The 25659-nt window shown below is 40.9% G+C and overlaps 1 protein-coding gene across 2 annotated transcripts in view; it reads right to left on the bottom strand.

Annotated features, from left to right (window-relative positions):
* STARD13 (StAR related lipid transfer domain containing 13) overlaps nt 1-25659 on the bottom strand; it is a 170361-nt gene that overhangs the window by 62774 nt on the left and 81928 nt on the right. For both annotated transcript variants that reach the window (XM_027116529.1, XM_027116530.1), the window contains exons 2-3: nt 4183-4254; nt 1334-1415 (exon numbers count right to left, since the gene is read on the bottom strand). In XM_027116529.1, the coding sequence (XP_026972330.1) occupies nt 1334-1415; nt 4183-4254 (154 nt within the window). The remainder of the gene's footprint in view (nt 1-1333; nt 1416-4182; nt 4255-25659) is intronic.

Here is a 25659-nt window from a genome sequence, read left to right as displayed (position 1 = left end):
CTTCATATAGGAATCCCAGAGTAACCAGCTTATGAACGCAGAAATATATATGTCTACAGAATCAGCAAGCCTATGGTTATTTATATACTATTCTAATATATATCGGTGTGTCCTTATCTTGACAAAAGTTTTCCTCATCATTACTTTCCTCTTAAACTATCTTTTCTTTTCTTTTTTTTTTTTTTTTGGCTGTGTTGGGTCTTCATTGCTGCGCACGGGCTTTCTCTAGAGCACAGGCTCATTAGCTGTGGTGCACGGGCTTAGTTGCTCTGCGGCATGTGGGATCTTCCTGGACCAGGGCTCGAACCCATGTTCCCTGCATTGGCAGGCGGATCCTTAACCACTGCGCCAGGGCTCAAATCCATGTCCCGTACGTTGGCAGGCAGATTCTTAACCACTGTGCCACCAGGGAAGTCCCTAAACTACCGTCTTTTCTATGTCAAATGCAGAATGTATGAGAAAAAAATGTTGGACTGCAAGTTATGAGGACTGCAGTTTTAAAGTCAGTTTAGCCCATAACTAGCTCTGTAGCCTTGGAAAAATGACTCACCTCCTGTAACTAATATTTACTTCCAGCTCTGACCTCTCGCCAGGGCTTTAGTTAGGAAACTTCAAATTCCTACAGACACATAGAACCCTCTCATGCACACTTAATTGTTCAGAGATACTGATTACATTGGTATCTTTTATTATTACTTAAATTATAATTATTTTATTTGATCATTTATGCTTCATTTCTTCAGTTAGATTTCTCCAACCAGATTAGACACTCTCTGAGGGGAGGGAGTTATTCATCTTTGTCTCCTTATATCATCTATTACATAGTGAAGGCTCAAATATTTCAGGTTGCAGATATAACTACTTGAGCTTACATATTCTAGTTTGCCGATATAATCATTTGTCTTTGCAAAAAATACAGCTGAGTTTGACATACTCATGGAGCTCTACAGGGCCCTCCCTGACCACTCATGCTCTGGTCCCCCACGATGCCTTCTCCCACTAACCCACCCACACCCCATCACTGTCTATAGCCTCAGTTTGTTTTACTTTTTTAACATAGCTTAACACTCTCTGAGATAATCTCTCCTTCTCCCTCTTTTTCTCTCACTCATTCTCTCTTTTTCCCAATCTATTGTCTGAAGCTTCCCACTAGGATTTAAGCTCCATGACTGATCATGGTCACCATAATATACTTACAGCCTGGACCCATGCCTGGCATATAGTAGGTACTCAATAAGTACTTACTGAATTGTTGTTGAACTCGTCGCTCAATATAGTGATAACTATTAGACATTGAACAATCAAAGAAGCAAAAATACTTCACATGATTTACCTGTAAAGAGGTTCTACAAGGTCTTTTTCAAGAAAATCATGATCGTTCTTGACAGCCACAATGTTGATGGGAAATTGTGAGTCTGAAAGAGACAAAGAGAGACAAAGGAGTTTATATGCCTTGTTTTATCTGAATGGGCACCAATATCTTCAGGCCACCATGTTTCTGTACTCATGGCTCATCTTAACAGCAGTTACTCCCCATTGACAGGTGTGTTGGTAATGTTTAGAGAGCAGAAATTTTTACTTTTATCCCAATAAATGCTTTTAAGAATACAAAAAAGTGTGAAATATGAAAATAACGAAGTGTTTGAGCTTGGATAGGACTGCATACCAAGTGCCTGCATTTTTATAGCTCATCACTGTCACAGACTTTTTGCCTGTATGGAGAACTTTCCCACTCTCACCATCCACCCAAGGTGGAGGTTGCTGACTTCTGTCCTGATCAGTTCATGAAATACTTAGTTTGGCAGATTTTTTTTTTTCCTTCAGAAAGGAAAATACCGGAAGTATTTTATTTTGTAACAAAATCTTGAGTCACTTTGGAGTGTCAGCAAAATACTCAAACAACTGATTCTATCCAATAAAAAAGGAGAAATTCCAACATTGTAACTTTTCTCCCACAGACTACTCATGCCAGATTTGGAGGTCATGGGCAATGCTCAGGTCACAGTGTTAATTTTAGGTACCTCATTTGTGGAGGTAAAAATCTGGAGATCATTGGAATAAAGTCCATGGCCAAATCTAACCATCAATGTTGGTCCATTATCATCATCATCATCCTACCATTCTTTCTCTTTCTCATCTTATATTTGACATTTGTCAATCATAATAAATCTAAGGGTACCAATTTTCTTATTGCAAGTTGAAAAGAGAAACAATTCCTCTTCTGGTGAAAAAAAGTGAATTCCAGAGTGAATTCTAGACAGTTCCTGAATGTAGACTGTCTCATTCTGCTAGAGAGGGAGTTAATGTGTAGTCATGAGGAACACAGACATGGAAGCCCAGTTGCTCTGGCTTTAAGTCGTGGCTCTGCTACTCACTAGCTGTAGACTGTGGGCAAATCACTTAACCTCCTCTGGGACTCTGTTTCCTCATCTGTAAAATGGGGATGATGATAATTATAATACCTCCCTTATGGTGTTGTGAATATTAAATGAATAGTACGTGTACAGTGTTTTGAACAGTAGCTGGCACATAGTAAGCTCTATAAAAGTATTTGTTCTTATTCTTATTACATCCGTTAAATGCATACGGCTTAAACACAATATGACAAGCCCATCCCACTTATGAGATATCTTTACTTCTTAGTCATTTATAGACTCTTCACATTTAAATTGGATAGTATTTTGAGTGCACATTACGGTAGAAAATCTATCTCATGAAGGAGCATTCTGACTCTTCTACTTTATAATCTTGTAAAAGTCACTTAACCTTTTTGGGTCTCTCATAATCAGTGCATTGCTGGTGGGGGTGGGGGAATAGCGGCTGCTTAGACCAAAACTGTAAGACCCTCCTCCTTGTCTAAAAGGCTATGGTTTTTTGAAAGCTTTTATCAGAGACCTTAGACTTCACAGCACATTCAGAATTTAAGTGAGAGAAGTAGAAGGTTTTTTGTTTGTTTGTTTTTTAATATAAAACTGAGCTTCTAGGTGAATAGATGAGATTCACCAGTGAGTAAAGTTTAATTTTGTTGATTCTTTCCACCCTACATGAATTTTACGTCATCAGGAACAGAAGTCTATACTGTCTAGTGTACTACATATGCTCAGTTTACCCCTAAAGATTCACTCTCCACTTTTTTGTAAACTGCTTTGTGCCCCAGGATCAGCTGTGGATGGCATTCCAGGGGATCCATGCCCTCTGCTTCCTTTTGTGTTTGGCCAATGGGAAGCCCTGGCTGGAGGTGGAGGGAGGGAGGAGTGTGAGGTCAGGGCATTTACTCTCCTGGTTGTCTCCAGGGGAGGCGGCCATCACCAGCTGTGTCCTCCACTCCTAGGGCCTGCTCTGAGATCCTCTCTCCTTCTGGTTCTGGCACCCTCTCCCTCCATTTATGGCTTTGAGCCTAGGGTAGTGACAGCTCTGCTGCTACAAGCTCTGGGCTCCTGGACTGTTCCTCGTGGTTTCCTATGCCCTGCCCACATCTTTGCAATGAACACTTTTAGAAATAAATCCCCCTCAGATTGTCTTGAGTATGCTTACTGCTGGGATCCTGACTAATTCACTATACGACTATCCAGGAAGCAGATGCTTTGGTTATAATTTTAGGTATCAGTAAGATAAAGGTGAGTACGTTTATTAACTGTCAAAACATCAATGGAAGTAAGTATGATGCTGGCAATAGAAGCACCTTACTTAAAACCCTGAAAAATAACATCCGATCCATGTTACATCTTAAGCATTTTCAGGTTAAGTAAACAGAACTCAAGAAAAGTCTCAAGATAAATTAGTTTTGTGATTTCTAGGAAATTTATCAACAATTCATTTATTGTACTTTCAAGAAAACAGAGTGTGAAGAAAAAACACGGAAAGGGATAAGGAAGGAAGTGCAGAAAAGCTGCTGTTGGCAGAACACTGGAAGGAAAAGGCAGAGCTGGGATCGGCGGTAGAGGTGAGAAGCAGAAAGAGCAAAGCAAGAAGTAAAGAAGGGAGAAGCGGGGAGGGGCCCAAGGTGAGGCAGGCTCAGGAAGCAAGCCTCATTTCGAAATTGGCATCAGGATAAGCCCTGGGCATTGCAAAGGTGGAGGCAAGGAGGAAAAATGGTTGAGAAAGATTTGGAAGTCAAAACACACCACAGGACATATTTTGAATTTATTCTCTTTATAAAGAGAGAAGAAAAGCCCAACTTACCCTCATATAACTGAGCGTACTGCGGAAACCCGGCAGCGCGGAGCCAGTCACATGCTTCCTTCGCCTCAATTTCTGAAAAATACAACAAAGGGAAATGTGTGAGTCCAACGGCCACCCACTGGTCTCTACCTCCGCAATGAATGAGGAACTGGTGAGCACTGTGCATGTTATTACAAAGCAAAATTGTTCTCACGTAAGTCTGTGTAAGTAGCCTACCCAGAAATGGGTATAAAGTGAACAGGTATCACAAAGGTACTTGTTACGTGTCTGCTAAGCTTATCTTCAATGCTGATCCATAAGTATTTGGATAATAGCAAAACCACAGACTACAGAACACAAAGGCTGGGTTTCAGGGAGGGAAAAATGTCTTATTTATACACTAGGGAAACAGGGGACTAAGGAGAAGGTGGAAGAACTTCCTTATGATTTCTTTTTAATAAATTGTTTTAAACTTTCAAAGATAAAGCTAAGACTATTTATTCTACATTCCTTTATTCTTTTACTCTGGGGATAATGAAAGAACGAATACAACTGGGCAGTTGGTGAAAATGTATTTTCTCATAAAGAAAGGTATTAACAAAAATCCAGTGTGTTACTATTTCTTTAATTTTACTAATGGCTTTAATTCCAAATGCCTTGTAATAAGATGTGCATTCATCAAGCACATTCTAATGATTTTCAGGCTGCTGAGTGCTGCATGGAACAGTAAAGCTGGTTACCTGGAACTGAGACATGTGTTTGATGGTGCTGCTAGGATCTCTGAGGGCCAGCCCCAAGAGGTTGATATGTCCTTTGGGTGACCGATTTTGGTGTGGACATACCAAGAGTGCACGGGACCACCTGCCTGGAGAACTTGGGAGGGAGATGGGGAGAGTCTACAGTATGTGAACCCGGTCACTTTTCGACCTCGTGAATCCTGGATCACTTCCCAACCACAACTCTGTTAGATAAATATGAATGCAGGGGAAAAGAAGTTCATCTGTCAAAAGTCCAGTTTCTCCAAACAAAATTAAACAGCCGATTATAACAGGTCTCTACCCAGGCCTCTTCCTCTGCTGTTGGGAGGGAGCCCGGTCAGGTCATTGTATTTCCATTTACTCTGACGTTCGTTTTCCCCTGTAGCCAAAGTTGGAGAGTACCAGGTGTTCTTGGGATCGCTTCATAAAAACGATCCACGCTAGCATCAGCAGTGGGCCAGAGACTGCAACCTACTTTGAAAGCTCAGTGTCTTTGCCGCATAATGTTCAATGTGACAGAGCTATCTGGTCTATGTTAGGAAAACAGACCAAAGGCCAGAACATCCACAGGCTCCAAAGGGAAGAGCAAAAGCCTAAAGCCCCGTCCCACTGATCTGGTTGGATATGGGTTGAGATATGTTATTAAATCCAGGGAAACAGGGCCTGTGGTGGCCCCTGTCCCAGAGTCCCTGCTTCTTTTGGCATCCCCTAATCGACTGTCATTCTAGAGACTGATGATTTCTAAATCTTGGGTTTTTTCTCTGACATGAGGGGTTTTTTTACATACTTACTACCAGCACAGACCTAATAGGTCTCATTCCTGCCTTGTACACATCATTCAGAAATATCTGGGGCACCAAGCTGGAAATAAAAGCATTTCTATGAGGAGGGGTGAGACCCACAAGTGCAGTTCAAAATGAATTGGCTGGATTGTACTGTATTGGCTAACTTGGGTTTTCCCTTTGGAAGGTACAAAGCGCAATTATTGTACGTCTCTGAAGTTTTATTTAGTACTCATTTGAGAGTCCTTATGTGAAGGCTTCCACTTTGATAACTGCACAAGTACTTCAGGGGAAGTAGGAAATGCACATTCTGACTGTAACATGGAGAAAATGTGAGTCACTCCCGAGTCAAAGATAGGCTGTTGCCTTCTAAAATTTCAAGCTTCAGATTTGCTTTCTTCTTCAACATACTACAGGGGCTAGTGATGAGAAAATACCTAATTTCTAGACATGCTCTAAACAGTTATGAGTCAGCAAGTCTTAGAGAGAAGCACAGAATTCTGTTATGTGAACTACATGAATAGTAGGCCTTTTTCTATTTTATTATTGCTTTTACTATTATTGAAATGTACTGTTAAGCAGGAGAGCCCCAGAGAGACAGACCAAGAAGAACAAATGGGGGCGACTTGGAAGGCAGGAGCTCTGCCACACAGCAAGCTCAAAGGGGAGCAGGAAGTAACTTGTAAAGGAGCGTACACTCCACCAGATGCTGTGGTAAGAAGGACAGAGAGCTGGGGTAGAGGTGGGCAGCAGGGGTCCTCCTGGAAAGACTCTCTTTGAAACTAAGACTCTGGCTGGGCAGTGGAAGAGGGCTCAGGCTAGCCTGGGAGATTTTATTTTAAAAGCTCCCTAGATAACTTCGTTTTGTTTTTTCATAAGAGTAACCTAGATAATGAACTGAAACTCTACCCATACATAAACATAAATAGTCAAATCTTAACCAGAACCCAGGTAAATCAAACTCTCAAATAAGCTGATTTTTTAAAATGGGTTGGCATTTTGTTTTTAAGTCTCCCAGGCAAAAGACAACAGAAGCTGCAATTAGTAGGGGCTTCCCTGGTGACTCAGTGGTTGAGAATCCGCCTGCTGATGCAGGGAACACTGGTTCGTGCCCCGGTCCGGGAAGATCCCACGTGCCGCGGAGCGGCTGGGCCCGTGAGCCACGGCCGCTGGGCCTGCGCGTCCAGAGCCTGTGCTCCGCAACAGTGAGAGGCCACAACAGTGAGAGGCCCGCGTACCGCAAACAAACAACAAAAAAAGCTGCAATTAGTAAATAATAAATGAGAAGAAGCCACATCCCAGCCATGGTGGATGGCTCCTCCCCACCACACCCAACTTGCTGTTCTGTTTCTGAAATGTCTCCCAAACACATTCTCCCATACTCTTAAGGGCAAAACCACCTGGTGACAAAGCAAACAAACAAAACAATGGAGCACAATTAACCACTATCAAATGTGACTGCCCACCAAGCTGAGTTGGAGATAAAAAGAGCCTTAGGATTCCTACCTATTCCCCACAGCCCCTACTAACACCTGTCAGCCAAATGCTAATGTGTTCCCCGGGGCCTATTACCCAAGCAACAGCCAAAATGCCTGGAGGAGTTAAGAAGGAATCATTACTGCCAGTGTCATGTTTCACAAGGCCTACATAATGAGAGCTAAATGACATTTGAGGAGTGTGAAAATCTCTTTTCCACTGAGCTCTTGCTTAGCCAGCACAAAATTATGTAAAAGCTTTAAGGGCCATTCAAATCACATTATGACAGTTTTATTTGTTCCCCATTTCCAACCCACACCTGGCCCTGTGGCATCTCCAGGGCTAAAAGGCAAAGCACCAACCTTCTGCAAGTCTCCTGCAGCAAATGTAAGTGTGGGGAGAAACCAGAGAATGCCCTTGACAGACTGGCCTACTGATCTCGACCATGGTTACCACATTGCAACTGGAGAAAATTCAGTCTGTTTGGCTCTGGATATGATAGGATTTCAATAGAATTTTTGTAATTATTATATATAAAAATCATTTCCATTTTACTCTGGAGTGAGCATCTGTTTTTGCTTGCCCAACATCCTTCCCCCCTCGCTCGGATAACAGAGCCTCTTCTACATGGTTTAGGTGGGCCCGACACTCCTGGTCCCCTCCAACCACATTCCTTGGCCCTCTCACCACCACCCACGTGGATGACCTGCTCCTTAAGAGAACCCATTCCCCTAAGTCCAAGGAAACCAAGGAGTTTTGGGATATTAAGTCAACAGCTGTTTGGGGGCTGAAATCAACTGGTTGAAAAGGGAGATATTCAGTTTTTCAATTGGTCGCTTGACCTGCACAAAAGCCAAGCAAACCTTTTCAATCGATAAATGAAGAAGATAGTTTGGCGCTTGGCATGCTCTTCCATCACATATCTGTGATTCTACTTGGGGGAAGTCACTCACTTTGCCTCAGTTGCCTTTCCTACATGCTTAGACCATGATCGGACCTCTGTCCAGAGACAGACACAGCTGAGGGAGGCTGTCTCATTGGGTGCCCGAGTTGCTGCACATCAAAGGGCATGAGAACGAAGTCACTGTGGAAATAACCATAGCCTGTGACACTGGTTTTAGAAAGTATTATCACATTTCTTAATTACATGTGCTCAGTGTTAAAAATTTATAAAAATACAGAAAGGCACAATGAAAGAAAAAAGTCAACTCTTGTCCCATTAGTTAACATAATTCAATATATGTTATTTGTCAAACTGGTAGTGATGGTAATAATATCTTTGGTTGACTACCTTCTGCATGTAACAAAATACATTGTGAATATTTTCCCATATCATGGTATTGTTGGTAAAAATGGAAAATTTACTTTGTTTTGAGAATGATGCTTATTTTTTAAATACCTAATTTTTGAATACTGCCAATTGAGCTGACAACATCCAGGTAGCCAAGAGGAAACAGTTCAGTAGGCCTTCATCAACACAGTCTGATTGTGGAGAAGGCTGGAAGTCTATGTGAGTTAAAAGAGATTTACAAGCTGTTTCTTTTTCTTTTTTTTGCAGTATGCGGGCCTCTCACTGTTGTGGCCTCTCTCGTTGCGGAGCACAGGCTCCGGAAGCGCAGGCTCAGCGGCCATGGCTCACGGGCCCAGCCGCTCTGCGGCATGTGGGATCCTCCCGGACCGGGGCACGAACCCGCGTCCCCTGCATTGGCAGGCGGACTCTCAGCCACTGCGCCACCAGGGAAGCTGTACAAGCTGTTTCTTTAAGGAAATATCACCGATGTTTGTACAGTCAGGTGGACAAGGCTCCAGAGGGCCTCAGTCAAGTAAGGAGTTGTATTGAGCGCAGCAAATTTACCGCCCAGGTTTGCAGGCCTCCTTTCTTGTTACTCTCTCATTGAATTTTTAAACTGGTGCTTCTAAAGTGCTCGGAACAGTGTGTTCTCCTACCTAAGCATTTAAATACACTTTTTTTTTTTAATTTACGTTATTCTCGGCATAGCAAATACTTTTCCCATAGCTAACCCAAAGGGATACTCTTCTTTCTAAATACCCAAAGGTATTTCTAAGGGACACTCTTCTTCTAAACCAAAAATTCAAATTAGGGCCGAATTGAGTATTATTATCATCAGAAAATTAGCTGGCTAGAAGGAACCCGGTTTACCGTGGAAAGTTTAAGGCATATGTATTTATGTTCTTCTTACAAATCTCCTGGAATTTTGATGGACAAACTGGCTCCAATTTAAGTAGGTCTTAAACGTTCTTAACGTTCATTAAAAGTACTCAAGAGGAGTCGGGAAAAAAAGACAACATGGATCTCCATGTGATTTAGAAAAGTGGGCTTGAGAACAGTGTTTTGTTTTTTTCATTTAAACTGGCTGACATGGTGGGCACCCTGCTTCTGAAAGATTACGGGTGACTCAACCACCACAAGATGTCTGCAGTTGACACAATTATTACCATTAAAGCATATCCAAGGTATTAACATTTCAACAGGCTCAGGTTGTCGGCTTAGGGTGGTTTGCACGGCTGAGTTAGCTTCAGTATTCACGAACTTCTTCAGACAAATGACTCCTTTGTTTTCAGATGAAATTTCTCAACTGAAGTCCCTATTTATTGAAGCTGTGTTTATTCCATAGGCTGTATTTATTCCACAGGCTAGGCCAAATTTGTCAAAACCAGTGCCAGCGTATCCATTCTGTCCATATGTGGACGAGAAGGATGCAAGCATTAATATTAGGTAGGACCATGCACTACCACCATCAATCATCCTTCTCCTGGGAGGGCTTTAGAACCCTCGTCACAGGTTCAGGAGGGAACACCAAGTTTTGTAGTAACAATAGGCTTTGATTTAGATCCCATGTCATGGCAACAGGATACATCTTTTTGCATTCTTTGAAATACATATTTATTGCAATGTGTAAAAGGCCTGAATAAGTCTTAAATGTATACCAAGTATAATATTTTCTAATGTGCATAGCATTTTATTTCCATGATATTCTAAGTTACTAATAGAATTAAAATACAGGTTATTTTAGAAATTTAAGATTATTAATCTCTGAACATTCAGATCAGTGAACCAAGTGATAAACAGCCATTTTATCTCCCCATAACTTAAGGCAACCTTTTTTCTGATGTGTAGAAAAATATCTTGCACTCAGCTAATATATAACTATAGAAGAAAGAAATAGGAAGATGTATATATCCTCAGGACACCTAATTGTACTCAGTTAAGATGGAGAATCATGGCTGGGTTTATGTGTACTATTTTCCTGAAAGCAAGAGTAACAGACATGCTGAGACATACTATTCCATCACCAATTCTTAACACTAGCCTTATTTCTCAGGTTGTGAAGTATCTTCTGCAAGCTGGATTCATAGCAAATCTAGCCACTTAAAAGTAATTTCTATTAGAGTGAAAAAAATCAAGCAAATTCTATACCTAAATAGAAGGTCTATTCTTAGTCACTCAAGGGTTGTCTTTAATCTCTCTTTTTCAGCCTTTTTGGGGAAAACATATAATATATATAATTTATTATTTGTTTACTATTAAATTTTTAATATGATTATAAATTAAATTATATACTTAATATATTTAACATAAATTATACATAAATTTTACACAACCATAAATTTAAAATTCTAAATAAAATTATATATTTTATATAATTATAAATTTATAATGAAAACACACACACACTGTAATACGTTCCTAATGAGTCCCTGCTCTTTCCAGCTGCCAGGGAACTTGCAGTTCTCATCCAACTGGGAAGCATGTACTTTCCCATCCCACTGATGTCCGGCTTGGCCATAATGACCCACTCTGGCTAACGAAACGTGGGCAGAAGTAATGAATGCGAGTGTCAAGCAAAACTCTTCAAAAGCCATCACCTAGTTCTGCCAGCTCTCCTACCCTTCCCTTGACCATGAAGCTGGTATGTCTCAGAGGCTATTCTTCAGCCTGGGTCCTGGAATGACGACACAGGGAACAAAGCCACAGCAGAGCAGCTGCTGACACGTTATGTGAGCAAGCAATAAACTTGTGTTGCTTTATGCCACTACAATTTGGGGGACAACATGTGACAGTGGCATAATCTAGCTTAAGCTAGTTTAGCACAGCTGCCAGCTGTGCCTTTTATAGATGAAGCATAGGGATGCACTACAAACTTTTATTTCAACTTGAGGCTGTTCCTGGATATCCGTTAGTGTGTCAGAAAGGAACACAGTCAGTCTCCATAATAATTTCTGCCTGGAATTCTGCTTCTCTGCCTACAGTGCCTGGCCTGTATGAAATGTCAAAATGTAAACAATTCTTTCACGCCCATCTGTCACATGGATCCACACATGAGTGTGTGCACACACATTACAAACACACACTTTTTCTCTCACCTACACATACACACTTACATCACAGAAAATTGGAAGTTCAGTTGCAACTGAACAAGGAACAGAAATACTATTCTTCATGCCCATATTCCTAATAGTATGAAAACAAGAACACAGATCACAAACCTCTCCCCCACACCCCCGCAATCAATCTCAAAGAAAAGGAAAGCAGAAAATATATGTTCTACTAGCCAAATAGTTTCTGAACAGATTGTTTTACTCCAGTTTTCCATGAGGCAGGGTAGCTCTTTATTCTTTCATTTGGTACATATTGTTCCCATCAGGCACTTGCGGTATCTCTCAGGGAGGCTGCATGCATACACAAGCACATGAACATCCCCAGCCTTGCGAGGTTGTGGAGCCACTGCCTACCACTAAATCCCGAGAGATTCTTGGGGATGGAGTCAGTTATGCAACTGAAATGCGAGGTAGGGGAACACAGAACTGATTCAGACAATTAGAAAGAGGGTTGCAATTTGCCGCCCTTGGCCAAGGTACCTCCATATTGACCCACCAAGATAACAGAATCTTGAGGAACCTTTCTTGGGACAAGGGTATGAAGATTCTGGAGATGGCTTCTCTCACTTGGCTTCTTTGGCTTCTATTGGAAAGGTGAGGAATAAGAGTCCATGGCAACTAACTTGATGCTGGCTCTCAGGAGCAGAAGCTCTAACTTCCACAAGGTCAGCCAAATGGCCAGAATCAGAAGGGTCCCTGTCTATTCACTGTGTCATGCCCATGTCTTTCTGTCCAGGGAAGAGCAACTGCTTTGGACAAGTCCTACCACCACTAAGAAGTCAGGTATCTTGGCTTTGGACAGGTATTCTTCTATCCTATATTGCTTTAAGACTTACTCTTTAAATGTTAAAAAAAAAATTATTCATGTCTTTAGGGAATAAAACCCCTTCTATATCTATTTTCAGACATATCTGGACGTCTATACTTATAAAGGCTTATCTGCTATTCCAGCTGCTTAGCCCAACTCTTTTATAATTGTGGGTACTGCAATTACACCAGAAGTTTTCATGATATCAGGGAAAATTGTTCCACGCAGGCATCAGAAGGAGCACAGATCTGTCTGGATAAAATAACTACAAGAATCCTACAGACCCTATTCATGTCTTTCACTCCCCGTAGGGCTGGCACGGCAAGATACAACGTCACCAAAGCTTCTGACTCCCAACTCAAGGCTTTGTGCATTTAATTTTTAGCAACTCTAATACCTGGATCAGTCAAAACTCATGTTTGCTTAATTTAATCCCAAGATAAGATGTGCACAACTCAAGTGTAATTTTACTATCTGACTGTACATAAACACTTGATGGTGTATGTGTGTGTGTATTATTTTAAAATATTTACTGGGATAAATTTTTTTTGTTTTGTTTTGTTTTTGCGGTATGCGGGCCTCTCACTGTTGTGGCCTCTCCCGTTGCAGAGCACAGGCTCCGGACGCACAGGCTCAGCGGCCATGGCTCATGGGCCCAGCCGCTCCGCAGCATGTGGGATCTTCCCGGACCGGGGCACGAACCCGTGTCCCCAGCATCGGCAGGCGGACTCTCAACCACTGCGCCACCAGGTAAGCCCTGGGATAAAATATTTAATGATAATTTTTCAATGTGTCTTTGCCAGTTTTCTGGAATGCTTTCTACTTTTATGCAGTGGCATTGGTTCTGTGAATAATTTTCTAAAGATACATCACTTATCCCAGAAAATCAGGGCAGATTCAAGAAATTAAGTTTTTATTAGGTCTTCAGCTACGGATTCATTTTTCTCCATGTTCTTCAAGGCCAAAGAGACCATTGAGCTTAGAGGTTCGCTCTCTAAATATTGGGATTTCTATTCTGCAAATCATTAATAGACACTGACATTATATATCCCTTAGAGAGAGCGATTTAAAATGAATACAGGTAGTTGAAATAGCTTTATCTCATTTAAGGTGGGGGGAGATTAAACTCCCAACTGAAGAGATGGAAAACCACCTGTATGCTGGAACACCCCTTTTTCATCAAACACAGTGATACATTATTGATTTGTGTCACACTATTATCTACCACATGGCCTACTGATATTAAGTCAACTAAACACCCCATAAATATATCATGAATGCAATCAAATTGGTTTTTTAAAGTTATATAAACTATAAAAAAGTTTTAAAAGTTTAAAACATGATAAAAGTTTTTAAATCTTCTAATAGTTCAATTTGTAGATAGTAGATAACTTCTAATTTTAAAGACTTCTTTGGGCCTCAGTAATTATTGTTATAAAATCTTAATTGGATCTCTCCAGATTTTAAGAACATAGTAGGAAATGGCAGAACTCTGTGTCATGTAAACACATGACTACTTCTAAATGGGGGTCTAGGCAACTCTAACTCTTGTACAATATAAATGTAATTTAATTACCTGACTAGCTTTGAGCATATAACAATTTTAATTAATGATGGTCTTGACTAATACGTTTGCCCAAATACTCACTGAATTCAGGTATAAAAGGATTATTTCCCTTAAGAACAGAGTTGAATAAGAGATAAAAGTGACTTAAAATTTCCTCTTAAATGAAATCAAACAGAAGAGAATCAAAATCTAAACCTAAGATTTGAAACACCTGAAAGAAAGAAAGAAGGAAAAAAGAAAGAAAAATCACTTTCATTCTATCATCTGGAGATCGAGTCACATTTTGTTGGCATGTATGTAATCTCTCATTCTTTTATTAGGAAGATGTGTACATGTATCGAAGCCAAGTATACTACCTATTTTATATAATCTTTAAATAAAATTGCAATCTGCTTTTTCACTTGACAATGCATTCTGAACCTCTTTCCATGCCAACAGATGTCCTTCTCAAACATTCTACTTGGCTGAATAACATTCCCACTGCTATTATTTTAAAAAGCCCCTTCTTTTATCAGTTTAGGCTTCCACAATCATACGTTAAAAATAATAAATCCAGTTCTCTGGAGGCTTCCATTCTAAATAAAGAATTTTGCCAGAATGTGCATATCCTGGTAAACGTACTTCTGGGTTGATACTTCTCATATTATTTTACATTCTGGATTAAGATGCATCTCATATGGTTTTGATTTATATTCTCAGCAGACTTCAAAAAAGGAAATTCCAAGTGGAAGTTTATTCATACACCAGAACTATGTTTAAATGATGCTACAGGGATATCTTAAACTAACACAAGTCAGGAAGTTCAAAGTTGAGGTTAGATCTTGGACCATGTTCCCACCTCTTCCTTCTTGGTATTTTGAAAGTGGAGATTTTATGTAACAGCTGTTCTGCTTGTCTTTGACCTCCTACATATGTATTTAGATAATTTCCAAGATGAATTTCAAAACTTTATGTAATTAGCATTTTCTAAAGGGTGTTGTTGCAGTTTCAAGGTTACACTTAAAAAACAAAACAAAACAAATAAACTAGACCAAATAAAGAAAAACTCCCCAACTTGTTTTAATGACTAGATGAATATATGGAGTCTACAAGACTCCTAAAACCTTTTAAATAATCAAGAGCAAAATGTGACCCAAATTCGAAAACTAGCAAATTCACCAAGAGTGAATCTCTTTAGAACAAAACAATTTTATTTTTGTGCAGGGTTAATGTTTTGCCTTAAAGGAGAGTTCAAAATGAAGATAACGTTCTGATTTCCTTTTGCTCTTAACTAATGGCATACCTATTACTTAAATAAAACAAGATTCTTCTCTTGTTGAATGCGCATACTTAGTTTTATGAATTAACTTTTTTAAAAGAGCCTGTCAATTTCTTTAGAAAACGTTCCTTTATCTGAAGGCATACCAGACTAACTGGATGTAAGAGGTAACATGGCTTACAGTGGTTAGAAGCACTGACTCCACCCCTCATTACCTCATGACCTTGGATAGATTAATTTCAGCATGCCTACAGGAGGGCCTAGGGGCCAAATACCCACCCTTCACAAAGATTCTTCTTACAAGAAGAATCCAACAGGCAATTCATTTTTTCATTCTATAGAAGATTTCATTAGACTCTTTCTGTTAAATAATGTTGTATTGCAGGAAGCCATGCTTTGCACCATACAATGCTGTTCAACAAGGTGTAATGAGAATCATAAATGAAATGTGACACTTTGAAAATGGTAGTAAGAGCCTCCACCAGCTGCTACTTTCAGGATATGAACACCGGATTGGGGAAGGCAGTCTTGTGATTATAGTTTATGATGTGCTTACCAGTTAATAAGTAAAATATTAGCAATCATGTGCTTGGTATGTGAAGATCTCAAGGGCAAAGGTATGTTTAAACATACCAAACACATCAGAGATGTAGCCTTCATTAAGGGAAATGCTGTCAGAAGATTATTTTTCCATGTTAAAAAAAAAAAACAACTGAACAAATAAGTAAATCTTGAGCAAGGGATATGGGCTTCCTGTGGATTGAGGACGGGGAGAAGTTGAGGGTTAATGTGGAGCCCAAGGTCATTGGCCTCCAGAGATCACAAGTTTCCCAGATAGGCTTCCTCTCAAGGTCATTCCCGCTATTCAAAACATCCCAGGTGTGTTTTCAGGGATCTGCTTTGTGAGGAGGCAACTGGAAACTATTCAATAGTTCCAATACCGTTCAGATACTTCAACCATTTACATCTAAAAGCAAAGGAATATTTTGCTCTTATGCTTAAAATGATTATAATGAATGTTTCATGACTGCTCACAATACACCCAATGGTGAAGAGAAAATTTAGAAAGCAGTCCTCTTTGAACCTTTTGTTTTTCCGAAACGAGGAACGGTGAGTACATATTCACACACACACACACACACACACACACACACACACATTTTAATTGAGATAAAGTCTGTCTTGTTTAGGCTAATGTATAAACTAAAGGTCCTTAACCCAGGGTTTTTAGAAAGAGCTTAGGCCTGGGAACTTCTTTGCATGACAATATTATTATATAGGCACTTTATTTGCTGAGGCTACATAGCTTTCATCGAATTCCGATTCACTTATTTTACCACTGAAGTTAACTCCCATTTAGCCCAAGACAGCAAAAGCTTCATGCACCTTTGGAGGCTTAGAAAAGGGCCAGCTTTTTCCTGCTTTGTTCCCTGTAGACAATCGATTTTTGATTTTGGAACTTGGTGAGATAAATAATTTCTTTCTCTCTGTCTCACACACACACACACACACACACACACACACACGTATACAGGTGCACATATATTCTGTAAACATATCACAGGTAAAACTGCAAGCATCCTTAAATAAATATGTGGATTTTTATATTCTCCTAAATTATAATATTGCAGGTACACATTACCAGATTGGAAAACAGACTATCTTTGCATGTCCAGTTCTTAGCCCAGAGCTTTGCAAATGAATGTTGACTAAAAGAGTGAAGGGCTATATTAAGAGGAGAATATTCAATATTTATAGTTTTAAATATTTACAGGCAAATAAACACCTAAAACATTGTTCAGATACATGAGTTCCCTCTTAAGTCACAGGGCTATTTTAAATATGGGAACATGTATTGTGAATGTACTTTGCAAACAGTAAAACCCTGTAAAAATAAGGTTTTATATCCTTGGGCAGCACTGTCTTTGTAGATCTCAATGTTGCCTAGGTTTTCTGAAGGGCAGGGCATTTGACACAGTCCCAGCGCGGACTGGGAGAGTCATTCCTACGGGCCCCGATCCCTTTCCCTTCCCTCTGCATGGAATCCTTGGGAATTCCTAGTCCAGAGACTACTGCAAGTTTTAGTCTTGGAAGAATAACAGCGTGAAAAGATTTTCCTGTTTTTTCACAAAGGAATCACTCTCCCTTTTTAAGATCAACAAACCTGATTGGGATATATTCATTCATACTTGAAAATAACCAGACATGAGCATAGAAAAAGAATATCATAAGACTTTCAAATGTTTTGACCACAGTCTTTAGAAAGAAATGTACTACTAATAGTTGTGAGCATGTATATACACACTCATACTCAGAGACTGAAACAAAGTTTCACAAAACAATAATTACTCTTTATATATATGCAATGCCACCTGACATTTTCTGTCCTGTTCTCTTCTATTAAAAATTGCTGGGTATACCCATTAGCTGACTTCATTACCCTCAGTTTAAAGAACGCTGCCTCAGATGACACTCTGTTATATGAGAAGCATCTGGTTAAATTAATGAATAAACTGAGTCCAGTTCTAAGAGTCTGACAACTGGTCTTCCTAGACTCCTTCCCTCTCCTGAATTCCTCGTATTCTCACAAACTCAACCCCAAGACCTGCTTAGTTTCCCTCTTAAATGTATTTCTCCAACTTCTATCGGCCCACCTCCATTCTCTGCCTTAGTTTAGAGCATCATCATGTCCTGAGACAATTGCAACAGACTCCTAACAGGTGTTCCTAACAGGTGCCCCTGCTTCAGTTCTTCCTTCCTGACCTCTCTAAGACACAGGTATGATCATGCTCCTTAGGATTCCTTCATGCCTCCCTGTCACCCAAAGAACAAAGTACCAGCCCATTACCCTCGCCCACAGCGCCCTCCCTCATCTGGCCTCTGCCTACTTCCAGGGGCTCACGGCCCAGTTTGGGCCCAGGTACTGGAACAGCAGGGAGTTTGTCAGTCCCATGGTGCTGTTTCACGTTCCACGCTTGCCCTTGGGCTGTTTCTTCTCCTTTGTCCCATTCTTCCTATTTCTTTTTCTCCTGACTTACTCATTTGTCTTCTATCAAGATTCAGCTAAGACATCACTTCCTGAATCCCAGGTTAGCTTGTCTCTCTCTGGACTTTTGTACATTATAGTCCTTACGAGGTTAGACTGAAATGTTCTTGTTATAACGTCTGTCTCCCCATTAGACTACAAACGTTTCAAGGGCAGAGGTTGCCTGATTCACTTTTTGCACCTCTAGTGCCTGGCAGAGCACTTGAACCCAGTGCGTGTTCAGTGCAAGCTTCCTTAAATAAATATGCTGAATGTGGCAGAGCTGAGAAGCTCTGCTTCTGTTCCAGGTGTCCCTTGGGTACCCATCTTCACCAACATTGCCCTGCATTCATCCCAAATCAGAATGGACTGCCGTTCCTTTTATTTATTCCCAGCAAAGGACCTGCACATACTGCTGGTCAAAGGTCTTTGGCGAAGGTACCTCTGGCCCCTGAAAAGGCTCTCCTGCTTTCTTTCTTTTTTCCTGGTTTGACTGAAGGAGGCTGAGGGGCACATGCTGGGTTTTCATGCCTTCCGGTTCTATTTCATTTAAGTCTGCTGCTACTGTTGCTGGAGCTGAGGATGGGCTAAGTGCCAGCCCCAGACTTAATAACAAATCAATGACATGAAATCTCATGAAGCTTAGAGGTCTTCCAGATGTGGATTTGGAATAGTAATGGGAAGTCAGATTTGGTCCAGAGTCATTTCCAATCTAGACGACTCTGGAAGAAGGAGGGTAGTTCTGGTGATGAGCAAAAAGGGTTAGGTGCCCTCAGGAGCAGATCTGAGCCTAGTTCAGTCTGGACCACCCGAGATCTCCCTGCATATGCCTTGGAGGACACCCAGCTCCCCGAAGCTGCTCCATTCATTCCTCCAAGGGAATCATCCAGTCAGTCCACAATGGCACCCCTGGGGAAGTGGGTATGCTTTCAGTCAGAGTAGAATAATGCCTCTCTACACACTACAGTAGAGAAATGGAGTAGAGCAATTCCCTCTCTTTAAATGTAACTACACCCAGCCACGACTATTTTGGTTCTCAGGAGCAGAGGGAAAATGTGTGATATACTGAGGTGACCTTCTTTTGGGCACTAGATTTAGTTGGGTCTGGCTAGAAGACCCTCCCCTTTATTCTTAGTTAAACCTTCTCTTTCCTGGAAAAGGTAGCTTGTTGGACACTTACTCCAGGAAGCCTTCCCTAAACCCTTCTAACACTTATGGTCTCTCCCCTTCCATGATCCCTGGCTATCCTGAATTGTTATTTGACCTATTATTATGGTCATCTCTTAGTAGACTTAAAGTCTGAGCACAGTGAACTTGTAAACAGTAGGGACTCAGTACAATTTGTGGTGGCTGTAGCTGTTATGGCTACCATCGATAACTAACAGAAAGACAAGCTCATACATGGGTATGGCTGGTGACTGATTATGATGGTGATGATTACTGGCCCTTGCTCATCTCTAGACACAGGAAAGTAACCTGGGGGAAAGGATGAAATTCTTTAATGGATAAAGCAAAGGACGGAACAGATATGGGAAGGAAGACAGCAAGTTGAGATCAAACCCCCCCCAGAGCGTAGCAGTGGAGAGCAGCATAGAGTATGGGATTACTGTAGGGGTCCCTGAACAAACCTCATTACATCTCAAAGTCTCCGTTTCCTCATCCACAAAATGTGCATAATGTTATGGATATAATTCAGGTCAGCTGGAAGGATGTGAGAGAAACTCCAGAACAAGGAAGGGTATTTTGTGTACCACTGCAATTCTGGTCCCTGGCACAAGGCTTTGGACTTTATTTTGTGTTTACAAAATGTTGGACAAAATGCATTACGTAAATTGACAAAGAGCAGGCACTTAAAAGTTGGAGCTTTTATTATCAACTGAAATGAGTACTTTTCACATTTCCCCACTGACGTACTCAAATGGCAGAAGACAATAAACAGATGTCCTCCATGAATTTATTTCACATTTCTACCTATATAGAGGACGAATAAAACATGCCCTCCCTTATTTTACTACAAAAAGCTTTCCCTCAAATTTTAAGAAAACCAATGCTCCAAGACGTACCATCGTGGACATTCTGGGGGGATGAAGGGACTCAAATGTAAATTTAAAAGAGAAATTTCACTTTTAGAGAGATGATTTATCACTAGATTTATCTTATTTTTTAATAACAGCTTCCCTGAACACTAGAAAATGTGGGGTTTGGGCAAATGCCAACTCCATTCGAGACAGAATGACACTACTGGACCCAGGGGTTTGACTAGAACGAACTGAGAGACACGCAGGCAATGGACAGCTGACGGTTGGTTGAGCTTAGATCACAGGATGGAGGTACAATCTCTGCTCAGCAACATAAGATGCTGGCTTGAAAACAAAGACATTCTTAAATATATTTCTATAAAATAGCAGAAGATCTCATGTTCTGAAGGCAAGTTGTGCATTTTATTAAGGAACGCAACCAACATCCCTCAAAGATAACTTGAGATAGAACCCAAATTTGATCACTCGCTCTGCTGCTTAATATCCTTCAGGACTCTTAAATGCTTCCAAAGTAAAATGCAAACTTCCAAGGACAGCATACGATTCTTGAGCTCAGCGTGGGTCCCCGGCGTGTCCTTCTGCATCTCAACTGGGCACGTGCCCTGGATGCCAGCAGTACTAACTCCCAGCTCCTTAAAACTGCAACTTCCCGCCACTCCCGTCCTCTGTTCCCTGTAGGTACTTTTCCTAAATCTAGAATGACTTTCTCCCACTTGCTAATCCTTATTCTTCCTTCCCCCTCTATTTCTTTAATTCTCAGCTCTAGTTTTACGTTCTCTGCCAAGTCCTTCCTGACCACCGGCTTCCTGCCACACAGGTAGGCAAGGTTCTCCCCATCTCTCCCTGGCACCCTCTGTGTACCTCTGGCCCAGCACTTACCCTGGCACTGGAATTTTTGGTTTATTCTGCTTTTCTGTTTCCCTCCACAGGCACAGTCTTTGCATATCCTGTGCCAGCAAAGTGCCCAGCACCCCAAAGGGGCTTGATTAATGTTTGCGTTATGAACTGAGGAAGCTTCCAGCACAGAGGCTCAAGAAATTTAGAGCGAGGAGTAAATGATAGTCCTTTCTCATGCTTCCGGCCACAGACAGAGAGGAAGAAACTCACTGCTCCCCGGTGACCTGTGAAGCATCAGCAAAGATTCCAAACCTCCACACTTCCTTTCCCCACTGTTTTCATTCACATTAAAAAAGGAACACCATGGATTTGCATCACAGCCTCAAAGTACTGTGACAGGGAGACAGGATTGCATTTGGAACAGGAAGAATCACACTCTTTCTTATGAATCAAACCCCTGAACAGAACAAAATTTAAGGTGGAGTATGTCCCACTTACTCACATTATCAACAGTCCTTTAGTATCGAACAGAACTCTCTACTCGTGAAGGAAAAGCACAAGAGTTACAATTCCAATGGTTAATCTTTTGCTTGAAACTTCCAAATCTTTTATTTGTCCTTAAAGAACATAAATACAGTTTAAAAACATTCCACAGTTGACAACAAGTAGCAAAGATGATGTTTCTAAAAGACTTCCTCCTTCTTGGTACAAAAAGTACCCTCATATATCCTGTAGGTACTAACAGATTCATGTTCATAACTGCTTTAAGTTCTATGCTTCTCCTCTCCTCTCTGTCAAGCGTGGTTTCTATTTAGAGTCTAAACAGTATATTGTTAATTACATATTCCATAATGTCACTTATTTTATAACACAATAATGGTATTAGCAAATTTGAAGTTAATAGTCCCAAACAGCAAAACAAAAACAAAAACAAATCCATACCTCTTAGGTTTACCGAATTCTAGGTTTTAAAATTCTCTTTGGCATAATGGTTTCTATTAGCAAAACCCAGACAGCACTAAATTACCAATAAGTTCTGCCAGAAACATCCTATGAAACTCTGCTCCAAGGATTTACAATCATTCATTTTAGGCTTCATATTGATACCTCTTTGTTTCCAATCATGCTGTGAAAATAGAAGGGAAACAATTCACAGCAGTGCTTCCAGATGCTCATCTGGGAAAGTGGGGGAGTATCCCTAATGCTGATGTCACTGTCATTTCTAAAATTCCAGCCCTAGTCACTCTGCCATCTGGGCTACTTTTCTATCTGGAATTCTCTCTCCCAGCCTTCCCTCACTACCCACTCACCTGACCCCTGGGGGAATCATGAATCACTTCCTGCCCTTTAAACTTGTGGCTGAACTTCCCCTTCTGTAATAGCCTCAAACTGGTGGGTGGGTGGGGGTTGGGGGCATGCAATGAGAAGGATTGGGAGGGAGAGGGCTGCCTGGAAGGCAGGCAGAGGGCAGAGGAGTCGCTCTCCATCCATATTAGAGTGAGTTGCTGAGCACTGCCGACTCTTGTTTTTTTAGGAGATGAATGATCGTTATCAGAGTAATGACCTGAGTTGTGCATTTTTTACTGCTTGATTTACCTCCCAAATCCTGATTCCATTCTTCACCGTTCTACTGCTTACGTGCAAGTTCAGAAAGGATGGAGGGTAAAAGAAGTAAAAAGCAAATTCATCAACCTGACATCTATGAAAAGTCTGATGGGGCAAATCTGAGACCAGCTTAAAAATAAGTGGTTGTACAGGCATCTATTTTATTGAGACCCACCTCCTTATGTGTCATTAATATTAATACATTGGACGTAGTATATGAGTCAGCTTTCTAGGTCAGTTTTTTATTAAAAGGATACTTTTACTATGATAAAGATTTTTTAAATTAAGAATTTAAAAATAATATCACGGCAGAGATAAGCTAAGTATTTGATAAACACATGGGAGGACTATGATTCCCAGCCTCCCTTGGAGGTAGGCATGTGAAGGAGGTCTGGACAAAGGCACGTGGGTGGACCTGCCATGTGATCTACCTCCTCCATCCACCAGTGGATGTGCCAGTGCCCAGGAGACATTGGAAGCTTCATGTTGAGTCAGGAGAGCCTCAGTTGGCCTATGTCTGGTGCAGAGTGTCCTCAATGTGAACAGGAAACATAATTTTAGTTGGTTGAGACTGTAACACTTTGAGGACAGGAACCACTGCCTTATTTGACATTGAATCCCCCATGATTGGAAAAGAGTATCCCCTTATGCCTGGAAAAGAGCAGGTATCTGGCCAGTGTCTATGGAATAATGAATGTTGAGTGAGTCATAAGAGTATACACATGAAAAATCAAAATGCACTCAAAAAGTTAATTCTGAGAAAAGTTTCTGGGGATGCTTTGCTCCTACACACACATAATCAACTTCACTCTAAATATCACTCAAAAACTCTTTTGTCGGGCTTCCCTGGTGGCGCAGTGGTTGAGAGTCCGCCTACCGATGCAGGGGACACAGGTTCGTGCCCCGGTCCGGGAAGATCCCACATGCCGCGGAGCGGCTGGGCCTGTGAGCCATGGCCACTGAGCCTGCTCGTCCGCAGCCTGTGCTCCGCAACGGGAGAGGCCACAACAGTGAGAGGCCCGCATACCGCAAAAAACAAAACAAAACAAAAAAAACCTCTTTTGTCTTTTATGTCCATTTTTGTTTTCATGGAAAGCATCCAACTTTCAATACATACCACAAACTAAGATAGATTGTGAAACAGTTTCTTTTGAAAAGGATTCAATTCTGACCCTTCTCCTCGACCTACCCCCACCCCCACCCCGAAAATAAACCCAATCTCAAGTTGATTGAACATATTTATTTCACTGCTCATCAGTTTTAGAGAATCAAATGCATTTAAAAAGCAGTTTGGGGTTATCCAGACTTTAATGAGGGGATGCTGACTGTGGGAAGGTTTCCTGGCTTCATGTTCTCTCCATAAAGAAATTTCTTGCCCCCATCAGACTAATCCGTGAGTCCGTGAAAGTGACACATGGTAAGAGCCTTTGCCTTAATAACAAAACCCATAAATCCCTTACATATTTGTATTTATTTTCAGGCTAAACTTGATTTCTAGGTTCAAGACTATGAAGCGATATTTAGTGTTTCCTTTTTAGACTAATTGTGACTAGATACTAGGACAGATGCTTAGGGTCTGTCCAGGAGATGCCAATGATTCCACACCTTGTATTTATGTTTCTTTTTTGTCATTCAAAAATATTTCATTTCCTTTCTTTTTATTGTTTAAAAATTAACATCAGAAATAGCTTGATGCCTCATAGAAATCATAAGGAAGAGTTACAAATCAAGATTTTAAAAATTCCTTAGTATATTCACAAGAGGTGATAGCAGGTACATTTATAATTTGGTTGGAATCTCCAAAGTGGCTTTAACTTTTAACACTAATATTTAAGGGCTAGATATAACTGATTTTTAGTTGTAAAAAAAGAAGCAAGGGAGGAGGGAGGGAGAAAAGAAGGAAGGGAGGAAGACAGAAAGGAAGGAACTCCAGCTATAAGCCATCCTTTCAAATTACCCAAACAAACACAGTCCTCTGGCTGGCACCTGGATGGCCAGTCTAGCACTAGTACTCCAGGACACTGGTATCTGATTACCTGGCTGCTGTAGACAAGCCTCCTTCTAACAAGGACAGAACCTGTTGTTTGTCCTTCCTACTGTATATTGGTGCCCTTATTATGGATAGTGTCCAGTTCACAGCTATTTCTCAAGTCAGAAATGCTGACACCGTTCTCAATTTTATCTTTCTAAGTACAATTTTTTTGCTTGGCTCAATTCCTCTCCCATCTGTAGAATGGTTCTCTGCACCCTTTGCTCCCTGTTTTTGTCCTGTCTTCGGTATTCTGGATTTCGAGCAGGAGTTCAATGATGGTCATTGACTAAAATGACCACCTTAAGGCGCACCTCTTTTTCAACTTCAACCCACTGTAAATCACTTTAAATACTACTGCAAAAATGATGATGCCAAATCTAACTCTAGATTTATGTTATTTTAAAATTTAGCTTCCCAACCCTCTCTGGGATAAAACAATCTTTTCACTGTACTAGGTACCCAGTAAGTTCACATTTCACCTATGAGTAAATATTTGGCTAAAGTTCATTGTGGCTAAGGGATGCCTGTTTGGGCTTCATTTTGCCCTGAACTTGTTTTATTTAACAAATATTTTAAAGATTTGCTGAGATAGGCACGAGAGCAAAACCCTAAATGTTTTTAAGCCTGTGGCTCTTAGCACCACCACCATGAGACCAAAAATAGAGGATGCAGTTGCAATATTGCATTCATTGCTTAATGTGCTCAATATAAATAGCATACTCTTTTTAAAAATCCAAGCATTCAAAACAAACAAACACAGTGTTACTCCAATATATTATTATACTCAAGAAGACTTTGGGGGCTTCCCTGGTGGCGCAGTGGTTGAGAGTCCGCCTGCCGATGCAGGGGACACGAGTTCGTGTCCCGGTCTGGGAAGATCCCACATGCCGCGGAGCGGCTGGGCCCGTGA

Source organism: Aethalodelphis obliquidens, unplaced genomic scaffold (genome assembly GCF_003676395.1).
Source record: "Aethalodelphis obliquidens isolate GAN/ISIS:26980383/991018 unplaced genomic scaffold, ASM367639v1 scaffold16, whole genome shotgun sequence".
In the NCBI taxonomy this organism is placed as follows: domain Eukaryota; kingdom Metazoa; phylum Chordata; class Mammalia; order Artiodactyla; family Delphinidae; genus Aethalodelphis; species Aethalodelphis obliquidens.
This window is presented reverse-complemented; position numbering and strand designations above follow the sequence as displayed.